The sequence below is a fragment of the Crotalus tigris genome, unplaced genomic scaffold (genome assembly GCF_016545835.1).
Source record: "Crotalus tigris isolate CLP2741 ecotype Arizona unplaced genomic scaffold, ASM1654583v1 scf7180000017631.5181431, whole genome shotgun sequence".
Taxonomy (NCBI): domain Eukaryota; kingdom Metazoa; phylum Chordata; class Lepidosauria; order Squamata; family Viperidae; genus Crotalus; species Crotalus tigris.
Genome location: NW_024096525.1, coordinates 4,400,527 through 4,422,046, shown reverse-complemented (window position 1 = coordinate 4,422,046; position 21,520 = coordinate 4,400,527). Strand labels below are relative to the sequence as shown.

Sequence of the window (21,520 nt, the reverse complement as noted above, 5' to 3'; positions counted from 1 at the left end):
GGTGGCAAAGCTCAGGAGCATTTGCTAGATGACGCCGAGGCCAGGGGTTTGCTTTAAAGACACCCTAAGGACACGTACGGCCTGGTTTTTTATTATTATTCTTGATCTAACTCGTTGAATCGCTAAACTCTTCTTTGAAACAAAGAAAATATTCAACACACCAGTCAGCCAGTATGGAAGGCACCTCATAAACACAAACCACAAAACAGCCCAAAGCACCTGTTCTGGTAGAGAGAAATTCCCTGAAGATGGGCTTAAGCATGAGTCCGAAACTTGGAAGAGTAACTCTCTAATCCCGGTAATTGACCCAAATTTGGCTTTGAAGGAAATATTCCCTGCAACTCATTTTGAGAACTTGAAAGAGAATAGCCCGAAGATAGCTTTGGGAAAGAAAGAGCTAATTCTTTAGTTCCTTTGTTCTCTTCTTTTGCCTCGACGTCGCCAGTTGTTAATGAAAATATTCAAATGTTTGGTTGCCTCCACTGCCTTCTTATATATTCTGTATCTGGAGGATTGGAGTCGTATTTGGGGCAAATATAAGATCCCTTAACACTTGTGATCTCAGCCATAAGCATGTAAGCCATGCCTTAATACAGGCAATCCTCAACACACCACTACAATCTGGACCAGAATTTCTACTGCTAAGCAAGGAGATTACTAAGTGACCCACACACAATTGCACAACCTTTTTTGTCCCCACGGTTGTTCAGTGAATCACTGCCGTTAAGGGAATCATAAAGATGTTAAGTGAATCCGGCTTTCCCTATTGATTTAGCTTGTCAGAAGCTGGCTGAGAAGGTTGCAAATGATAGTCAAGTGACCCCGTGGTTAGTGGCTGCATCTGTTGTAAATACATTCTGGTTGCCAAATTTTGATCACGTGATCTTGGGGATGCTGCTACAGTTGTCAGTGCAAGGACCAATTTTTTTCAGGGCTGTTGTGACTTTGAACGGCAATTAAAGGAATGACTATAAGTCAAGGACCACCTATAGATCAGATCTGGTCCCATCTGGTCCAGCAATATGTTTTCCTATTGGTCCACCGACTGCACAAGGAAGTCCACCCATCTCCCAACAGATGGGCCCACTGCCATCAAAGCTAATATCAATAGATCCATATGACTTTCCAGAATTGGTCCAGCTCTATAGATGGGGGTTATTTAAGAGCCAAACAACCCTTTTTTTTTGGTGGCCTCTAGAATTTTGCAGGATTCCTTTGTGGATGTTTGAGAGCTTACTACATTTCCAGTAGCAAAATTGCCAAGTCCAGGGTGTCTCTCCCTCAGCTTATTTTAAAACTGTGCCCCTATAAAAAAAAAATGCCCATCTCTGTCCTAGTGACACCCTGCTAAGAGGAAGAATACTTTGATTTTTGTTTTCCTTTTGCCTGCCTACGGTGCAATCTTTTGAATATTTACTGGAACACAAGCCCCAATATGTTCACAGGGACGTACAGCCAAGGAAATGGGTGTTGCCAACACAACACGAGCCACTTACAGCTTTCCAGAAGTTGCTGATCTATAATTTGTAGCCATTTTGGCTGTGGTTATGGGAAGCAGTTGATGGACAATCTCTGGAGTGTGATTCTTAACGTGTAGAACCCTGCAGTTGATTCCTTCTGTGTGCATCAGTTGTGATGCTGTTACACATCCCATGTTAAGTAGGTCAGCACTTACCACTGGGATGATGATTGTAGATTCAGAGTCAGAGTGTTATTTAATAGCGAGGAAGTGATTAGGCATGCAAATCTGCCTGTAAGTGCAAAAAAAACCTTTAGAAGGCAAACGAAATGACACACACACACACACACACATACACACACACACACACACACACACACACACCTTCCAGTTTCTCGGAAGCCAATCCTGTACATAGATTTGCAGATCATTCAGAGAAGAGACCCCGAGATGCTCAAATCACATTCAGCGCAACTGGACATACATTTTGTCTAACACTTTCCCAGCTGGGTAGTTGTTAGCTAAGAGTGTGCCGCGCTGTGGACGTGAGATGGAAGTGAAATTCATCAGCCTAGTCTAGATGTGCAAATGGAATAAATCAGAAGTAATGAAACCAGCCCTGTGAATTTCGCCCCAGGGATAGGATGCTATAATGGCCGAAATTCTGTAATTTTATGCCATAGTTAAAAGAAAACCTAAGAAGGATTCTAAGGGTTGCCAGTAATTGAAATGGAAGACTTTCCCCCCTTCTCCTCTGAGTAATGCAGGAAGTTCTCGAGTTACAAGCACTCATTTAGCGACTGTTCAAAGTTACGATGTCACTGAAAGAAGTGAGCTACATCCGCTCCTCACACTTAACGCCTGTTGCAGCATTCCCAGAGCCACAGGATCAAAATTTGGGAGCTTAGCAGACAACTGGTGTTTACAACAGTTGCAGGTGGTGTGACTGCCATTTGCAGCCTTCCCAGCTGGATTCACTTAACAACCATGTGATTCACTTAGCAACTGCAGTAATGTACTTAACCGTGGCATAAAAGTCATAAAAATCGGAAATGTGTATAAGGGAATTTTAATGGTTTATGGACAAGAGAAATTGATAAGGAATGTGTTTATTGTGGATGGAATTTGTTATTGGTAAAGATTTAAATGTGTATAAGGGAATTCTAATGTTTTAAGTAATGTTCAAATTTGTGTTTTGGAGGGAGTTTATAAAGAATGATGGATAATAACATAAGTATGATATGAAAAGGTTCAGAGTATATTATAATGTGTTTAATGATTGGGGTTTTTTAATTATTATTATTATTATTATTTTTAAGAGAAGATAACTTGTTTAATTAAATGTATCTAGATTTGTTTAGGATTTATATGTCTTTTAAGTTTTTTTTTTGATAGGAGAGAAGATTATGGAGATTGAATGAAAATCTTAGATAAGAAGTTTAAGTTTAAGTATTTAGTTTAAGTATTCAAAGAGTATTTAGTTTTAATGGTATAATGAAGGTTTATATGTTTATTTTTATAAAGAAAGAGGGAGAGATTAGATTTTATATTGTAGGTATAGATATTCAAAGAAAGTAATGTTTAAATTTGTGTTTTGGAGGGAGTTTATAAGTTGGATATAAAAAAATATTATTTAGTTTTTCAATAACTTATATATATATATATTAATATTGTATAGATTGTAATATTTTTTCTTTCTTTTTATATTTTTTATTATTATTTTACTTTCTTATATTTCCTTTCTTCTTTCTTTCTCTTTATTTTTTTTCTTTTTAAGTATTTTTTTTCATTTCTTTAATATTTATGTTTATATATATATATATATATTATTGTTAATTATTTTATTAGTTGTTTAAGTAATGTATTTAGATTTATCTATGGTTTATACTTTTTTTTTAAGAATTCAAGAAACTTTAATTAAGCCTATATTCAGCTCTGGGAAGGCTGAGGGAGGGAATGGGAGGGTTGGGGTGGGTTGGGGAGGGTTGTTTTTCTTCTTGTAAAAATTTTAAAAATTTTCAATAAAAAAAAAAAGTCATAAAAATCGGGTAGGGCTCATTCAGCAATTGCTTTGCTTAGCAACAGAACTTCCATTCCAATTATGGTCCTAAGTCAAGGTCTCTTTGTAAAATAGGATTGGCATGATGACTGGGAAATTCTGGGAGTTGAAGTCCACATTCCTTGAAGTTGCCAAGGTGGAAAAACGCTGCTGTATATGAGTGCAGTTGTTCCTAAATTCTTTTCCCCTAAGCAACGCAAGATGTTTTCCTCTTCCTGGAACAAATTACTCTGACTTTAACAAAACGAACTGTTTTGCTACCAGGAGTGCATTCTTCTTCTTCTTCTTCTTCTTCTTCTTCTTCTTCTTCTTCTTCTTCTTCTTCTTCTTCTTCTTCTTCTTCTTCTTCTTCTTCTTCTTCTTCTTCTTCTTCTTCTTCTTCTTCTTCTTCTTCTTCTTCTTCTTCTTCTTCTTCTTCTTCTTCTCTTCTTCTTCTTCTTCTTCTTCTTCTTATTCTTCTTCTTCTTCTTCTTCTTCTTCTTCTTCTTCTTCTTCTTCTTCTTCTTCTTCTTCTTCTTCTTCTTCTTCTTCTTCTTCTTCTTCTTCTTCTTCTTCTTCTTCTTCTCCTTCTTCTTAGCTGATATTGCAGAAATGTCTTCCTCGAAAATTGGATTTAACAGCTATTTACAATTAGGCTGGGATCATAATTGGCAAGAGTTGGTTTAATCAAAAGGGAGATTAGTATCTGCACGGTCGTGCCTCTGCGTGTTTCGATCGTCTTTCTCTAAGAGCGAGGTTGAGCGGTGAGTCTCCATCTTTTATATTAACAAAGTCCCTTTGTCTGTTTAGTCAAAATATCCAAAATCAAGGGGGGGGGGAGACAAAACAAGTGAGGACTTTCTGTCCAAATGTCTCACCGATATCAATGATATCAACTTCCATAAAGGAGTGCACCTTGCTCTTGAAATTGCTGAATGCTTAATTTAATTATTTGAAGTTTTGCAACAGTTTCTATTTACATTAAAATCCCTTTTTTTTTTAATTCCAGTGGTTTGGATTTTAGACGTGGGGGGTTTTGGCTTATTTTAGGGACCCCCATCAGTGTTGTGTGTTTCTGGCTTTATGAGGATTCAGGGCCCTGCCTATGGTTTAGCGAGAGCCGATTTGGTGTAGTGATTTATCAACAGGGAGACTGTGAGTTCTAGTCCTGCTTTAGGCACAAAGCCAGCTGGGGGAACTTAGGGACAGTCCCTCTTTCTTAGCCCTGTGGGGAGGGGGAAGGCAGAATTAAGCCAGTTCTGAAAATCTTGTTAAAAACAAAACAAAACTAGAACAGGCGATCACCAGAAGTCAACACTGAATCAACACCTACAAAATGGTTCAGAGCTTCAGGTGGTTTACATCTGTTGTAGGAAGTAGGTCTAAACAGCTAAACAACAAAGCAAGGTACAAGTTGCCCAAACCTCTCATGGAGGTAGCTACAACAATTCCACCTGACCTGTTTACCCTACAGGTAGTCCTCGGTTTACGACCACAGCTGAGCCCCAAATTAATATTAGTATTAATACCACTCTACAATGCCTTGGTAAGGCCACACTTGGAATACTGCATCCAGTTTTGGTCACCACGATGTAAAAAAGATGCTGAGACTCTAAAAAGAGTACAGAGAAGAGCAACAAAGATGATTAGGGGACTGGAGGCTAAAACATATAAAGAACGGTTGCTGGAATTGGGTATGTCTAGCTTAACGAAGAGAAGGACGAGGGAGGACATGATAGCAGTATTCCAATATCTCAGGAGTTGCCATAAAGAAGAGGGAATCAAGCTATTTTCCAAAGCACCAGAAGGCAGGACAAGAAGCAACGGATGGAAACTAACCAAAGAGAGAAGCAACCTAGAACTAAGGAGGACTTTCCTGATAGTGAGAACAATTAACCAGTGGAACAGCCTGCTTCCAGAAGCGGTGAATGCTCCAACAATGGAAGTTTTTAAGGAGAGACTGGACAGCCATTTGTCTGAAATGGTGTCGGGTTTCCTGCCTGAGCAGGGGGTGGGACTAGATGACCTCCAAGGTCCCTTCCAACTTTACTATTATTACTATTACTATTTATGTTGCTTGAGCGAATTTTGCCTCATTTTACGACCTTTCTTGCCACAACTGTTAGGGGAATCACTGCAGTTATTAAGTTAGTGACACGTTTGTGAAGGGAATCTGGCTTCCCCATTTGACTATGCTTGTCGGAAGGACGCAAAAGAGGGAAATCACATGCTCCTGGGACACTGCGACCGTCATAAATATGAGTCGGTGGCCAAGCACCCGAATTTTGACCAGGTGACCATGGGGATGTTGTAACGGTCATAGGTCATAGGCCACTTTTTTCAATGCCGTTGTAACTTTGAACAGTCACTCAACTGACTGTTACAAGTCAAGGACTAGCGGTATGTTCTCCGTTATATTTCAAAAATGAGAGAGAACGGATAGTCATTTGGGTCTTCAGTTTTGGCTGCCTTCTATCTTAGGTTTGTTTTTTCCCCCTTTCCCCATGGCGTTTCTATTCTTATTTGAAAGAACTTTCCTTCTAGCATCTGCAGCCTAACCAACAAAAGATGGATTACATATTACTGAGCGTAGATAAGGTCGGCTCCTTTTAAAATTGGAAGGAAACACATTTCTCCTACCATCCATCTCTCTCTTGCTCTTCTGGGTGTGACATTCATAAAGCTCTAAAGCAGGAATGGTGTGGTTTGAAAGCAGTTACCCATAACAGCCCTTACAAAGCTACATGGCACCTTGTTAGGACAGGGGAGCCAGTTTAGCATCAAACTGGAAAGTGGGAGGCCATGAGTTCAAGTCCCGGCTTAGCTAGGAAAGCTGCGGGGTGACTTTGGGCCAACCTCCAGGAGACTGGGAGTTCTAGTCCCGCCTTAGCCATGAAAGCCGGCTGGATGACCCTGGGCCAGTCGCACTCTCTCAGCCTAACTCACCTCACCTCACAGGATTGTTGTTGTGCAGAAAATAGGAGGAGGAAAACGTGTTGGATACGTCCGCTGCTTGGAGATACTTCTTAAAAAATATTAAAGGCAGGACACAGGCAACTAAAATAAAATAAATAAGAAATCAGAATGGCCCCTTTGAGTGTGTTGAGAGTACAAAGAGCATGGATTCCCGTGTTTTCTGTGCCGGAGCAGCAGATCCAAAGTGAATTTGGGTTGGTGCCCCTTGAACCCCATAGCCTAGGACCAAATGGTGTCACCTCTGTCTCTTTTCTTCCCTTCTCCATCGTCTTGGCAGCTCCTCCCACTTTCACAGAGACTCCCCCTCAATACGTAGAGGCAAAGGAAGGAGGCAGCATTACTCTAACTTGCATGGCTTTTGGAAACCCTAAGCCGACCGTCACCTGGCTGAGGGAAGGAGAATTTTTGGGCGACAACAACAAATACCGGGTAAGTTTGTGTCTTGGAAAGACGACTGACAGCCCTTGCACATTCGGTGGCACTGTGGTGGAATGTAGTCTGGATTCCCAGGAGAGAGGGGGCTGCATTCCAGAGGACCAAAAGACAGCAAAGCTTAGATGGTTTGGTCGGGAGGAAGAGAGTCAAGAAGGCTCCTCCCTAGTAATTCTCTTTAATGATGCAAGTAGTTGCTTTAGTTTGGCAAGATTCTGTCTATAGGTGAGGAACAATTAAGGAAACTGCTTAGAAGCAACTCTGTGTGCCTTTCCTGATTCTTGGAGCCTGGCACAAACTATCAAGACCATTCTTTAGATTGCAGCCTAAAACATTTATTCAAGCCTATACATGAGAATCTGGTCAACTAAAGTTCAACACTAAATTGATGCCAGATAAAGGTCAACGGAATTGAGGAGGGGTTTGGACTTGGACTGTTTGTCGGAACGTATTGACTCTAGACTGATGACTTGTTTAACTCCACCTCCAGTTCTCCCTGCTGTCCCTCACATGCAGCAGCCTGAGGACCAGTGTTTAATTTTGCCACTCCCTGCCATGGGTCTGACAATAGCAATAGCACTTAGACATATATACTGCCCCATAGTGCTTTATAACATTCTCTGAGCTGTTTACAGAGTCAGCATATTTGCCCCCAACAATCTGGGTCCTCATTTTATTGCCCTCAAAAGGATGGAAGGCTGAGTCAACCTTGAGCTGGTCAGGATCAAACTTCTGACAGTGGGCAGAGTTAGCCAGCAATACTGCACTCTAACCATTGCACCATCAAGGCTCCTGGTTTCAGCGTTTATTGACACTGTTATTGCAGGGTGTCTTACGTAGTTCCTTAGTGGGTTTTGTAGTCCATGGACTTTATGCATAGAAACTTGCCTTGAAGTGACCTTTGGCTTTTTCAGGTTACTGATGGGAGTCTGACAGTTACATCCATCAGTCGCAATGACAGGGGTGCTTATACCTGCCGGGCCTATAGCATCCAGGGAGAGGCTGTGCACACAACACGCTTGCTTGTCCAAGGTAATTGTGGGGTGTGTCCCTTCACGTTTTCTGATCTTGCATTACTTCTTTGAGTTGTTCTATGCTGTGGCAGGTATCAGCTTTGATGGTGGGGTGATTAATTAATTCAGCCACATTCTGCCTCTTATCTCCTACTTCAACTGATACCCCCGGAAGGGTTAAGTATACGGTTCCTGGTATCGCTCACAGTTTAGCTGAAGAGCTGAGTGTATAGGGACCTGTTAGATGCCTCGATCCCCACAGTCTGCTGTGATTGATCTTTGCATGAACTCTGCCCGCTTATGAAGTCATCTTCCTTTTTCATCTGCTGAGGTAACTGTTTGTCTCTTGCTTTCCCACAGGACCCCCTTTTATCGTTTCTCCCCCGGAGAACATCACTGTTAACATCTCCCAAGATGCAATGTTCACCTGCCAGGCGGAAGCATATCCAGGCAACCTGACCTACACTTGGCACTGGGAAGAGGACAATGTGTACTTTAAGAAGTGAGTCCAGGCCTGGATCTTAGAGGTTTCAGCTCACGGATATACCAACTGATGCCACCTAGGGATATTCTTGAAAATTGAAGGGGAAATGGAGATTTGAGTAATGTTCTCCTTCTCTCTTTTCCTGGTCTTTAAGGAAATCAAGTTTGGGTATTTAATTTAGGGAAAGCATTGTGGTTATTCTTCCCAGCCTGTTGTGGTGTGAGGGTCATCAGATTCGCATAGCCTAGAGCAGAGAAGGGTGAAGGCAGCCCCTTCTTCACAGATAGTTACTTCATCGAGGAGAAACTTAATATAAAACAATACCTAGTTTGATACTGTGCGCCCACTTCTTTCCTTGTTCTCATCCACTTGCAGTGACCTAAAACTAAGAGTAAGGATTCTGATTGATGGGACACTGATCATCTTTCGGGTCAAGCCTGAAGATGCTGGCAAATACACCTGCATTCCAAGCAACAGCCTTGGCCGATCGCCTTCAGCCTCTGCCTATCTGATTGTGCAATGTGAGTTGCAAGCAAAGTTACCAGCTATATTCTCTCTCTTTGCCTCTTTTGACAAAATGAATGGTTAAGTAGCAGAAAGGGCTAGCTAATAGGAGGAAGGTGTGAGGAACCCCCCCCATATATTTCTATTTAGGAACAATGATATGGATCCACTAGAACAGGGGCCCCCAGCCCCCAGTCCGTGACCATGACATGCCAGCAATCGGTCCGCACAAAGCCCCATCCGTGGGATGCAGGCAGCACACAAAACCACACACTTTCCGGTCCGTGGAAAAACTTTTCTCCATGGAATCAGTCCCTGGTGCCCCAAAAGGTTGGGGATCTCTGCACTAGGAGGATCAAATTATCCTGGATTTGAATTTACAACTTCCTATGCATTTTGAGAACTTCGGGGAGCGCCAAAGATGAAAATGGGCTGACCCTTAAAGCTACCTTAGATATTTCTCCTCAAAAGGATGTCTCCATTTTCAGGTTGAATTTTCATGCTTACAGGAAACAATTGTAGCAGTTCAAACAGATTACACCCCAAGTCACTGATTTGATTCCAATTGCTTTTTGAAATCTTTCCCTGTCTTTACAATTTTGCCAAACCTGGAATCTTCAAGTTGCTTTTAAAAGTCACTCTAGCTAGCCCATTCTTGAGTGATTGTGCCAAAATGGGCATCTGTTTGTCCTATACCTGGCATTAATTGTAAACAGTTTTCTACCTCTCCTGTTTTCACAGAAGGCTTTACACCTGCTAAATCTGTGTGGGATGCATTTTACTGAAAACATTTTTAAAGCCAGGCTAAATATTTTAGTGTTGATCGTGGAGGTGAGAGAGAATGTAGACACTTCTATTTTCCAGCCCCCAAATATATATTTCTTAGAGCTAAGTGCAGATAGGGGAAATTCAGTTTCCAAGCCTGAAGCTTGGTGCAGATGCTAAGTGATATGCTAATGGCTTTGGAAGAGATAATGAGTCTGAATATAATAGTCTTTGGTGGCAGTAATGAACATTGCTAAATTAGCATATGGGCTTTGGAGGCCATTAAAAAAAAACATTACTATTGTTTTCCCATTCCTTATTTTAGGGAGGCTGCAGTAGAAATAACATGTCTTTCAACCAGTCTGGAGACGAGCAGAGAAAAGTCCAGATGTTTCATAAAGACATGATTACACTTCTTCAAAACTTTTGATTGCTTCCATTTCAGATCCTGCCAGGGTGGTGAACATGCCACCCATTATATATGTTCCAGTGGGGATTCATGGATACATCCGCTGCCCGGTTGAAGCTGAGCCACCGGTTTCCCTGGTCAAATGGAACAAAGATGGACGCCCTTTGCACATTGAAAAGGTATGTGTGGTTTACTTATTTTCTTTTAAGAATGGCAAATGTGGGGTTGCATTTTTCTCCCTTCCTTCCTCCAGAAAGATTTCATGCAAAAGGATCCCTTTGCCCTTTCATCTTCACAGCTACCTTGTGAGTTAGTTGGTGTGAAAAAGAGGTTCTGGATCAAGATTGCAAGAACTGAGTGTGCCTATTTTAATGAAAAGAAGGGCTAGGGGTGACATGATAGCCGTGTTCTGAATCTCAGGGGCTGCCATAAAGAAGAGGGGGAGGTCAGGCTGTTCTCCAAAGCACCTGAAAGCAGGACAAGAAGCAACGGATGGAAGGAGAGAAGCAACCTAGAACTGAGGAGAAATTTCCTGACAGTGAGAACAATTAATCAGTAGAACAACCTGCCTCTAGAAGTGGTGAATGCTCCAACACTGGAAGTTTTTAAGAAGAGACTGGACAACCATTTGTCTGAAATGGTATAGGGCAGTGGTGGCGAACCTATGGCACGCGTGCCAGAGGCGGCACTCGGAGCCCTCTCGGTGGGCATGCATGCTGTCGTCCCAGCCCCAATACCCCCTGTGGCCCCCTCACGAGCCCAGAGGAGAGTCACCCAGGGCGCAGCCTGCACGGAGCAGCGCAGCCAAAGACATGGCAGTCGGGCAGTGAGGACAAGACTCCGCCCTCGCGCCCCATCACCTGCAGATGATGCTGCAGGATGCGGACAGAGGGCATGGCCACCATGAAGCTGCTGGGCCGCCCGGGCAATCTGCTGTGGCAGGCTGTGGAGGCGATGGGTGGAGAGGTGAGGATGGGGCAGGGGTGAGGCGGTTTTTGGGCATTCGATCTCTATAAGGTTCGCCATCACTGGTATAGGGTTTCCTGCCTGGGCAGAGGGTTGGACTAGAAGACCTCCAAGGTCCCTTCCAACTCTGTTATTCTGTTAAACATGCTTATTAAAAAGCATGTTTGCCTAAGGATGCCCCAAACAGGATCTTGCATGGACAGTAGTTCCCTTCAAAGTTTGGGACCTGCCCTCCACCACACCCCGTCCCCAACCAGAGGTTTTGGGTGCTCCATCGCTGGAGGTTTTTAAGAAGAGATTGGACAACCATTTATCTGAAATGGTATAAGGTCTCTTGCTTGAGCAGGGGGTTGGACTACAAGACCTTCAAGGTCCCTTCCAACTCTGTTATTCTGTTATTACCCTGTTGTACCCTAACTTTCATAAGTGAATTTGAATCATGCCATCTTTAACTGCTTAACTTGAGAATGGTGATGTTTAGTTCTGAGCTGTAATCCATTATCCACTTCCTTGGGATAAATTTCATTCATTGTTGTTTCTGTATTTGGAAGGCAACAGTGTTTGATTAATCAGGGTCACAGACAAACAACTTACCTGGTATCCCCAATTTATGGATCCTCAATTTATTTATCAGCAGATAAAAGATCCTCTTTAATGAGACTTCATTCTACTATTATCTTGGTTTAAAATTCCTATTGAGGACTTCATCCTTCTAAATGTTTAAGTAGAACACTCAATATTTAGAATTATTTTTTAAATATTAACGGCTTAAAGACGAAGTTTGTTTTAAATACAGGGCCATTCATCAATATGCCTTTCATCTCAACAAAGCTAGTCTAGCTGAAAAGAGACCAAGTCAAACCAAAGCTCTAAAAGCTGATTAATTTCTACCCAAGAGATTTCTTCACATGCTTTATTCACCTATTGAAACCAATGATTATTTTTAAAGCCTAATATTTGATCAGATTTCATTCCCTTCTCTCCTCCCCCCCTTAAAGGGACAGCATCCTTTTCTGCACTGAATCTCTGATGAGATTCTTGTAACATGGGTGATTAGTAATAAAGCTTCTGTTTGACTATTCACAAGTGGTTCTGGATACTTTTGGCTGACAGGGGTAGATTGAATTATTCTGGTCCAAGCAATAACTCTGATGAATTAAACAGGGTGTCAAGTGCAGGAAATCTGAAGATCCAAGCAGTTCAAGTGAATATATAGATTTATTTCAAACTTAAGCTCTCTACAAGAATCTGAACTACTAATGGTCAAAATTAATTGGAGGTAGAAAAGAGTCAATGGAATTCAAAGTGGGCTGGATTTAAATCCCTTGTGGGTGTGGAAGGACTTGAGACTGCTGGTGCATTTGACCCTTCCCTCAGGCTCAACCTGGTCATCCCTTACACATGGATGTTTTCTGGACCAAATTATTTCAGATTCTCTAAAGGCTTGGATATCATGTTTTCCTCCCCTGTCTTATTCAGACTTCTTTATCCTGTGAAACTCATGTATGCCAAAATCTAATTTCTTCCATTGTTTTGGCAGTATTCAGGCTGGAGTCTTCTGGAAGATGGGTCAATTCGAATAGAAGAAGCGACAGAAGATGCTCTTGGCACATACACCTGCGTGCCTTATAATGCTCTGGGGACTATGGGCCAATCGCCCCCTGCCCGATTGGTACTGAAGGTATTTCATTGGTTGATGTATTCCTTTTGGCCCTGTGAACGTGCGCATGCACGTATGCATGGCTACTAGCAAAGGGCCCAGGTTTGCCCTGTGCAGTAGTGAGATATAACTTGCTGTGATGGTTCTGGAATGTTCCAATACTGTCATGCATCAAGGGGGAAGATATTTACAGAGCAAAACTGTAGAAAAAGGGGTAGAATCTGGGGGCAGGATTAAAAGAGGGATCAACCTAGAATCCCTACGTAGCTGAAAGCAAACTAAGGCCAACCTCCCCTGAATTTTATTGAACCTTATCTAACTCCACGCAGGCACTGAGAAGATTCCTGGGCATAAGATTTTAGCAATAAATCAGTTTAATTGGGTCTTCGTGCATGGACCCAATCTTTCAAAAACTGAGATTTCTTAAATGGTAGTAAACATTATTGCCTGTTTATTCAAAGCAAAACCATGATTGTGGTTAACCGGAAGTTCTTTTGTTTAGAATGATCTCTGTTGCTGATATGATACAGACTATGTGCCAACGATTCAACTGCATTAAGTTGACCTAATTGATGGCATTGATGGCTGTTGGGGATTGAGGCATTTTGTAGAAAAGAAAGCAATTTTCTTGGAGTTGATCAACTGTTCTATCAGTGCAGTCTGCATGAGAGTAGTGTGAGTGAAGTGCATGCTCGTGCAAGGGGTGAGGTTTGAGTAGGGAATTGTGAATGGTTGAAAGAAAGGGCCCTGCACACACATCAAGCATCATGCTTCCCCTTATCTCTGCATTTAGATCAGGGTTTCCCAACCTTGGCCACTTTAAGACCCCTGGACTTCATCTCCCAGAATTCCTCAGCCAGACAAGGTTGGGAAACCATGATTGAAGATAGATAAGGGCTTGGAAGCCAACCATTTGTTCACCTTTGGACAAACACAGTAAGTGGCTGAAAATCCCGCAGTGGGTTGGCAGCTCCAGATTTTCAGCAAGAAGCATTGGATGGTAATTATTCTTTGCTTTTCTTTTCTGGTTTCACAGGACCCACCCTATTTCACGGTGCTACCAGGCTGGGAGTACAGACAAGAGGCAGGGAGGGAGCTCCTCATCCCCTGTGCTGCAGCAGGAGACCCCTTTCCTGTCATCACTTGGAGAAAGGTACCCGGCCTGTCAGAAAAATCTGCAGGGCCTTTGGCTTTTGATGAATATTGCAGACAGAGAAGCCACCCTTTGTCCTGGTAAGAGCAAACTGCAGGCTGCTCTACCACTCTCGCCCTGTCCTACAAAGTGGGTGGGGGAAACCCAGCTTCTTGCCAGGAAGCATATAGGACAGTGTTTCTCAACCTTGACAATTTTAAGGCATGTGGACTTCAACTCCCAGAATTCCACAGCCAGCAATGCTGGCTGTGGAATTCTGGGAGTTGAAGTCCACATGCCTTAAAATTGTCAAGGTTGAGAAACACTGATGTAGGACAGTGTTTCCCAACTTTGGCCTCTTGAAGAAGTGTGAACGTCAACTCCCAGAATTCTCCAGCCAGCTTGCTTTAAGGCTTTAATTCTGGAAGTTGAAGTCCACCCAGCTTAAAGTTGCCAAGTTTAAGAAACGCTGTGCAGGAACTGTAGGGAGTGTAGCTGGGACCTTGAAGGAGCCCAAAGCTCCTTCAGAATCTTCACTTTCACCTTCCGAGTCTTTCTCTGAGTAGTCCAGAGTTAGGTCATCCTCCCACATTTTGATCTTGGTTTGAGATGCATTGCAGCATTTTAAGACTTCATCAGGGAACCAGAGAGGGAAGTAGATCTTGGCATTGGGATGTTGAGTTCTACTTCTTCCACCTCCCTTTAAGGCCTGCCTCAACTTGCCTTGAATTGGGAATGATGAGGGGAGCTGAAGTCAGGCATAGGTTGGATGGACCAATCATGGTGGAATTAACCAATAAGACCATATTCGTATGATGGAGCCAACTTGGGAAAAGGCTAACATGAGATACAATGTTCAAATTTAAGTGTTTTGACACTGATTTTGTGGCCTTCGTTGGCTTCTCCCTTCTGCAGTCTTTGGTTGGTATTCAGACTTTGAACTCTTTTTCATAAGTTTCACCTTACTGTTGTAGTTCCAGACTGGGTCCCATGCTCCTAACATTTTGGGTCCCTTTGTGTCCATGTGGTGTCCATCCACTTCTTTCCATCAATTTTGGTCTCTTTGTTATTACTAAGCAACAGCCAGAACGCGCCTCATTCTCCCTTTATCCTAAGTTTTAAAAGCTGGTCTTGGGCAAGATGCCAAACCACACGTTGCCTGACTCCACTTTAGCCCAGCTTAGCATCTTCTCTGAATCCAGCCAGTGTGTTTGTTTAATTTAAGGCCCATTGTGGTGGGTAAACTTGACCATGATGGAGTACTAAAATCTGGATTGAAATGGCTTCAGTTGTGTGTGAACCTGGCCACAGAATCGTCAATGAAAAGAGAAGAACATCTCTTTCTATTTATCATTGTCCCAGGAAAAGTGCAAGCCTAATTAGTATCCTCTGCCAGTCCTCCAGCAGGAAAGAAGCTGCCTTTTAACCTAGTTGTGACTTCATCAGTAAACTGGTATTAATGTATTAAATGGGAAGGAAAATCAATAGGTCTGTAGCTCCCTCTTCTGTTCTGAAGCAGTGAAACATGAACTAGGTTGGAATACTTACTGGAATTGCATGCTTCAAGAATAAATCAGAAGAAATGCATGGGAAAGAATAGCTATTTCTCATGAGTAGCTGAGAAGTTCTATGGTTTCTCAAGATCCAGAAGACTTCTTCAAAATCAATTTGGAAGCTTGCACATCAAAGCTTCCTTTGATCAGGTATCTAAGCCTCTTGGCTTCCTAGTGTGCCACCAATTAAAAAAAAAAAGGTGGATAAGAGGATTACTGCGAGAGAAGCCAACTAAGATATCCTTTCTGAGGTTAAAATTGAGCATTCCTGGAATTGGAAACCTTAGAAATGTCATGGAACAAGATCCAATTTCACTTTACGGTGCAGCTAATTCCATGGAGCATGATTCAATTTCACTTTATGGTAAAGCTAATTCCATGGAACTTGATCCAATTTAAATTTATAACATAGCTAAGTCAGTTATAAAACGAACATCCTTCCCCTCCTCCCGTTACTTCTGGAGGTTAAGGAACATACGTGGCTGCCTGGAGGCTGCAGGGGACATGACAGATGTGGTTATTATGCTCCATCATTGCTAAGTTTTTTTTTTAAAAAAAGGGCATAGGCCTGTGCAGGACTCAAGGAATTTCTTTTATCTTCCCTCAGTTTTTCCAGGCCCAAAATGATGTGAAATTTGGGATCCAGCAACTCTGGAAGGTTGACAGGGCAGAAAAAAAACAAAGAATGGGTGTGTTGGTAGCCCCTGGTTGTCCACCCTGATCAGGGCAATATATTCCTTGTTCAACAATAGCCCATAAAACCATCTACAGAGATGGCTTCCGGCTTGATTGCCACTCTCGCCATCCCTGTCTTCCTGATCCCAGTTCTGTGAGGGAGCCCATCTTCCTCTGCCTCTTTGGCCCATGATTTCACCCCATTGCATGGCTTTGGGGGTTCTCTGTCCAAGATCCCCTCCCACACCCTAGCCGACAGTAGCACCCTATGTCCAGGTACTTGCAACATATCTCTGAGTTGTATGTGTGTGTGTGTGTTCCTCCCCATCCCCCTCTCCTTCCTTCCCTGGGCCTTCTCTCTTATTTGACCAAGGTAGGGAAGCCTAGTAGAAGTAGACATACCACCCTTCCCAGTGGAAGCCTCCAGTTCCGATCTCTCAGTAAGGAGGACCATGGAGAATGGGAATGCATTGCTACCAACATCGTCACAAGCATCACGGCAAGCACTCATCTGACTGTCATTGGTAGGTATGAGGCTGGGAAGCATGGTTGATACGACTAGCTGGTTGATCGTTGGGGAGGGCTATGGACACTTATGACATTTCAGCTCCAGTTGTTGTTTTTTTTTAATCTGAAGATTTATATGGCTGCTCAGTACACAAAAATGTGATTCCCTGTAGCATACAACCACAGAAAAAAGTGGTGGTTCCCCGAAAACCACAAATAAACTCAATAACCAGAATACATCACACAGATTAGAGCATGACAAAGCTGGACAGGTGACTTTGGCCCAATCACCAGGAGACTGTGAGTTCTAGTTCCAGCTTAGACATGCAAGCTAGCTGAGTGACTTTGGGCCAATCACTAGAAGACTGTGAGTTCTAGTCCCAACTTAGGCATGAAAGCTGGCTAGCTGACATTGGGCCAATCAGCAGGAGATTGTGAGTTCTAGTTCTGCCTTAGGCATGAAAACTGGCTGGCTGATTTTGGGCGAATCAGCAGGAGATGGTGAGTTCTAGTCTTGCCTCAGACTGGGTGACTTTGGGGTAGTCACTCCCTCTTAGCCCAACCCACCTCCCAGGGATGTTATTGTGGGCAAAACAGGAGGAAGAAGGAATATTAAGTAGGTTCTCCACCTTAATAATAAAGTAGGATCTAAATCAAACAAATAAGGTATGCCGCCTCCCAGGACATGCTCTCCTCAATTCTGATGCAAAGCCTGAGGTCTTGAAATCCTTCTTGAAGGCTAACAGGGTTGGGGCCAATCAAGGAGATTGTTCTGCACAGCCGGTGCATTAACTAATTGGTGGAAAAAGCTGGGCAATACAGAGAAACATTTTGTGTGCAACAGCATTTTCCAGGTCTTGTTTCTTACTTCCAATTATTTCTCCCCATTTCCTTCTGGATTATGATTCTACTTCTCCCCTGCCAAGCCCTGCTCATTCTGCTATCTATTAGGAGAAGCTTCCTGGAGAACATCCATGTAAATATAGTAATATTATATTTGATTTTGCTTGTTATTGAGTTGTTTTCTTCTTTTCAGTGAAAGTTCATCTCAACTGAGTGACATCCTGGTTGCTTTCTGCATGGGATCTACCATGTTTCCCCAGAAATAAGACCGGGTCTTATATTTTAGAGCTTAGTTTCTGATTAGGTCTTACTTTCAGGGAAATACGGTACTAAATGCGTCCGTCTGGCTGAGGATCTTAACTGGGGCTTATTTTTGCGGTGGGGCTTATATTACGAGCATCCTGAAAAATCACGCTAGGGCTTATTTTCCAGTTGGGTCTTATATTGGGGGAAACACGGTATATCCCTTTGTGCAGGTTCTTTGATGTCTTTTATTTATCAAATAATAAGTCTGGGGATGTTAGGGTTCTCCAGTGATCCATATTTGAAAGGGGAATCCATTGGTGCTTCCTTTCTTTCGTCCTAGTTTAAATTCGGTTTTGTTAATCTTGACGGTCCTAATTTCTGTCTCCTTGTTTTCAGGTACAAGTCCCCATGCCCCAAGTAATGTGCGCGTTGCTGTTTCCATGACCTCGGCCAACGTTTCCTGGGAACCTGGCTATGATGGCGGATATGAACAGACATTCTCAGTTTGGTACGGCCCTCTGTGAGTCATCCCAGCATGCTTTGCTGTCTGCTTCTTTTCTTTCCCCATTGGCCAGTATGAATAGTAGACTTGAGGTCTTGTCCTTCTTAAACTGAGTCCTCTTGAATGTTGATTGTGCTTTTGTATAGCAACAATACGCAGGTATCCTGTATGAGAAATGAGAGTTTTGCACTCCAGATCTTGATTAGTTGACTTTTGTGGTATATGGAGTAGGGCTTTGTCTATCCCTTTTTAAGGTGACTTTCCCCATCATGAGGAGATGATCAGGGACACTTAAATCTTGCTTTTCTTCCATGATGGAAGCCAAATTACTCCTCATGGGATTTGTAGAGATGGAAGCCAAATTACTCCTCGTGGGATTTGCAGAGACCATTCTATTACCTCAAATGCTTCCTTGGACCTTGTACATTTGGTTTTTGATTAAAAATAGAATCCGTTGGGAATATCCAAATCAAGATTTGCATCATGGAAAAAAACAGTGGATTTAGATTGGCTAAACTGTGGTTATCCCGATCTGTACAACGAAACAGTAGTTTGCATTCCTGGGGAAACAGCAGCCGCAAAGCGACTGGTGAGAAGGTAAAGAAATATTGTTTTTCTCCCACCCAACTCCTTTATGATACAGATCTAGTCCTGATCCATTCTTCCTCTGCAAAAATGCAAAACAAGACAAAGCAAAAATAAATGTTTTCCACAGTTCACTAAACGACAGGCACCCAACCAGCCACATATCTTTGGTCCATCTTCAAACCTGCGGTCTCAAGCAAACGACACCTAACAAACCTTCGAACATAATAGTTGAATTTACCTAACATGCTGACTTCTGAATCTGACATAATGGTGCTGTATTCATGTGATTTGTTGTGCCCAAATAAACTATGCAATGGCATCCTTTGATGGTTTCTTTCACACAACAGCTAAGAACCCGGTTGGATTTTCACCACGTGCTGAACCAAACATCTAGTTTAGCTTAATCTATAGTGTTGTATAATCCTCCAATTGGTTAGTATGCTATGCATCCTATATATTATGTAATCTATCCTTCTTCAAGAAAATGCACCCTCAAGGTGCCTAGAAAGCAGCAGCTGGAAAAAGCTGGTGTGTCAAATTTTGTATGGTGATGTAACTATTCACCTCTGCCTTCTTGTGAACTGGATGAAATTGTTTATATAGAGGCTGTCTTCTGAGGCTACTTGGTGTCAATATTTGCTAAAAGTCACTGGAATTTAAAGCTCGTAGGTTCATCAGTGTGCACTATGTTTTATACCTCTAAAATATGACATACCAGATCTGTGCTTCAGACTATTTACATTCTTCCGTGCATCTAGGTCTATGTCAATTCGGATGGCTCTTGATGCCAATAACCATTTTAAATGGAAAACTTTCCCTTCCTAATCATCTACCTTGTCCAGGTTTTTTGCTTTGTAGGGGTTTAATTTTAGAAATCACATGTCAGTAGAAAGTTGATGGTTGGCTCATGTTTCGCCTCCCACCTGTAGCATCCAAAAGTGTCACGGAAGTGTGAAAAAGCTGTCATGCTGGAAAGGTATCTGGACCGCTTACGCAATCTTTTCCAGTCTTCTAAAATAGCTGTTCAGGTTTTATAGAAGAAAATGTAGGGTATGCTAGTAAAGGGGCACAATTGTTCTCCCCAATAAAGCTGTTCCTACATCTGGAGTGCTGTTGAAATAGCCATCTAACTGTAGGTCTGAAGGCATTTTGTTGAGGTTCTTCTGAAAAGGAAAAAAGGAAAAAAAATTAAATCCGGAATCTACATTCGTCTTTCTTTCTTTATATTTCACCCCTTGAGTCAGTTCACAAGTCCTTTTGGTGTTGATTAATCAGATGATGTATGTGCAAACCACCAGCTTCTGTTGAAAAGATCCCTAAGGTCAGATCCCACAGGTTCCTCTAGATTTTGGGGACATATTATTTATGTGTTGACTTTAAATTTACCAACAAAGAAAGGGAGACTAGTATAGCTATTCCCCCTTTCATTCTTTGTCGGTGAATTTAAAGTCAACACAGAAATAGTTTGTTGCAGAAGCCTGTGAAAGCTCCTAGATTGGGGCTGAATGGTGAAAGCAAAAGCAGTAGGCTCCGCCCCATATTTGGGGTAGACCAGGTTACCCTGATAGACCGGCTTCACCGGAAGACACATATTATTTAAATAGTAGCAGATGAAACCAAAGGATTGGCCAACGTGAGAACTTAGAACATTGCTGGTAGTTAGGTTTGACAGCTGCAGATGAGTTGGATAAGACATTGGACTTTCATTGCCATTGCAAATTCTTATCACTGCAGCAAATCTCCTTCTCTTTAAGATGATTGACGTCTCAGTTGGCTGAGTAGGGATACATCCATTGCCTTCTGTATTAGGTTGCCTATTTTCTTCCTACCCTTCTTTCTTCTTTCTGCCTCTGTGTCCTCTCTTCACCCCATTTGACCAGGAAGTCTACTGGTAACTTAAAATATTAAATGCACAAATCCAATAATAAAGAACTGTTTTGATTTTTGGAAGGAGGGAAGAACATTTGGGTGGCATGGATAGATTCAAGAACAGTGGCAATGAGTGCACCGTTGGGAGACTTGAACGAGTACGTTAAAGACACCAGGTCTTGGAGAAAATCTGCGTAGTATTTAGAATGCCGAAGAAAGTCTCCAAGTAAATTGGCAATCTTGGTTTGGTTGTTTCAGTGTTTGATCTTCAGTGGTTTTGGCCTGGACTGGGGCCAGAAGGGGTGAAATTGTACCTTGGACTTCACTGTTGTTGAAGTGGGGTCACAGGTGAGCAAGGCTGAAAGCAACAAGCAGCACGGAGGGTCATGTGGCTGTCGTGCTGAGGACATCTGAGTCATCTTGGTTTCCACTTATGTATCTGCCACTTGAGCTGGTTTTACGCTGTGAAGAAAGTCAAATCTTACTGAAGTTTACATCTGCCTGGTGAAAATAATCAGAAATTTATGGCAGGATACCAATGGGCAGCAGGATGGCTGATGTGCAGACATAAAATCTCTCGTCATTAGTGCACTGCTTGTGGCTTTCATAATTTCATCCGTCATGCCATTTGAAAAGCAGGATGTGTGCTCAGGTATCGGATAACAAGCAGAAACTGGGTTGATTATCTTACAGTTGTAATTCAACAGCTTGTATAAATATAGAATGTAAACCTTGTGATATCAAAGTGATATCAGGGGAAAATAGAAAAGCCTCACACTAGACTTTTGAACCCATTTTTTTTAAAAAAATCACCAAGTTATCTAATTCAGATTTTTTTTTTGAAAAAAGGCACTTGACAGAATGTGGGTAGCACATGTTTAAATGGCAGCAGCCAAAAG

At 42.3% G+C, this 21,520-nt stretch overlaps 1 protein-coding gene across 4 annotated transcripts in view; it reads left to right on the top strand.

Annotated features, from left to right (window-relative positions):
* IGSF9B (immunoglobulin superfamily member 9B) overlaps positions 1–21,520 on the top strand; it is a 76,780-nt gene that overhangs the window by 30,430 nt on the left and 24,830 nt on the right. For 3 of the 4 annotated variants that reach the window (XM_039334550.1, XM_039334547.1, XM_039334549.1), the window contains exons 4-12: positions 6,751–6,902; positions 7,820–7,937; positions 8,279–8,420; positions 8,778–8,923; positions 10,117–10,259; positions 12,587–12,727; positions 13,743–13,859; positions 16,440–16,590; positions 18,059–18,182. In XM_039334550.1, coding sequence (XP_039190484.1) covers positions 6,751–6,902; positions 7,820–7,937; positions 8,279–8,420; positions 8,778–8,923; positions 10,117–10,259; positions 12,587–12,727; positions 13,743–13,859; positions 16,440–16,590; positions 18,059–18,182 — 1,234 coding nt within the window. The remainder of the gene's footprint in view (positions 1–6,750; positions 6,903–7,819; positions 7,938–8,278; positions 8,421–8,777; positions 8,924–10,116; positions 10,260–12,586; positions 12,728–13,742; positions 13,860–16,439; positions 16,591–18,058; positions 18,183–21,520) is intronic. The other variant, XM_039334548.1, reaches the window with a different exon arrangement.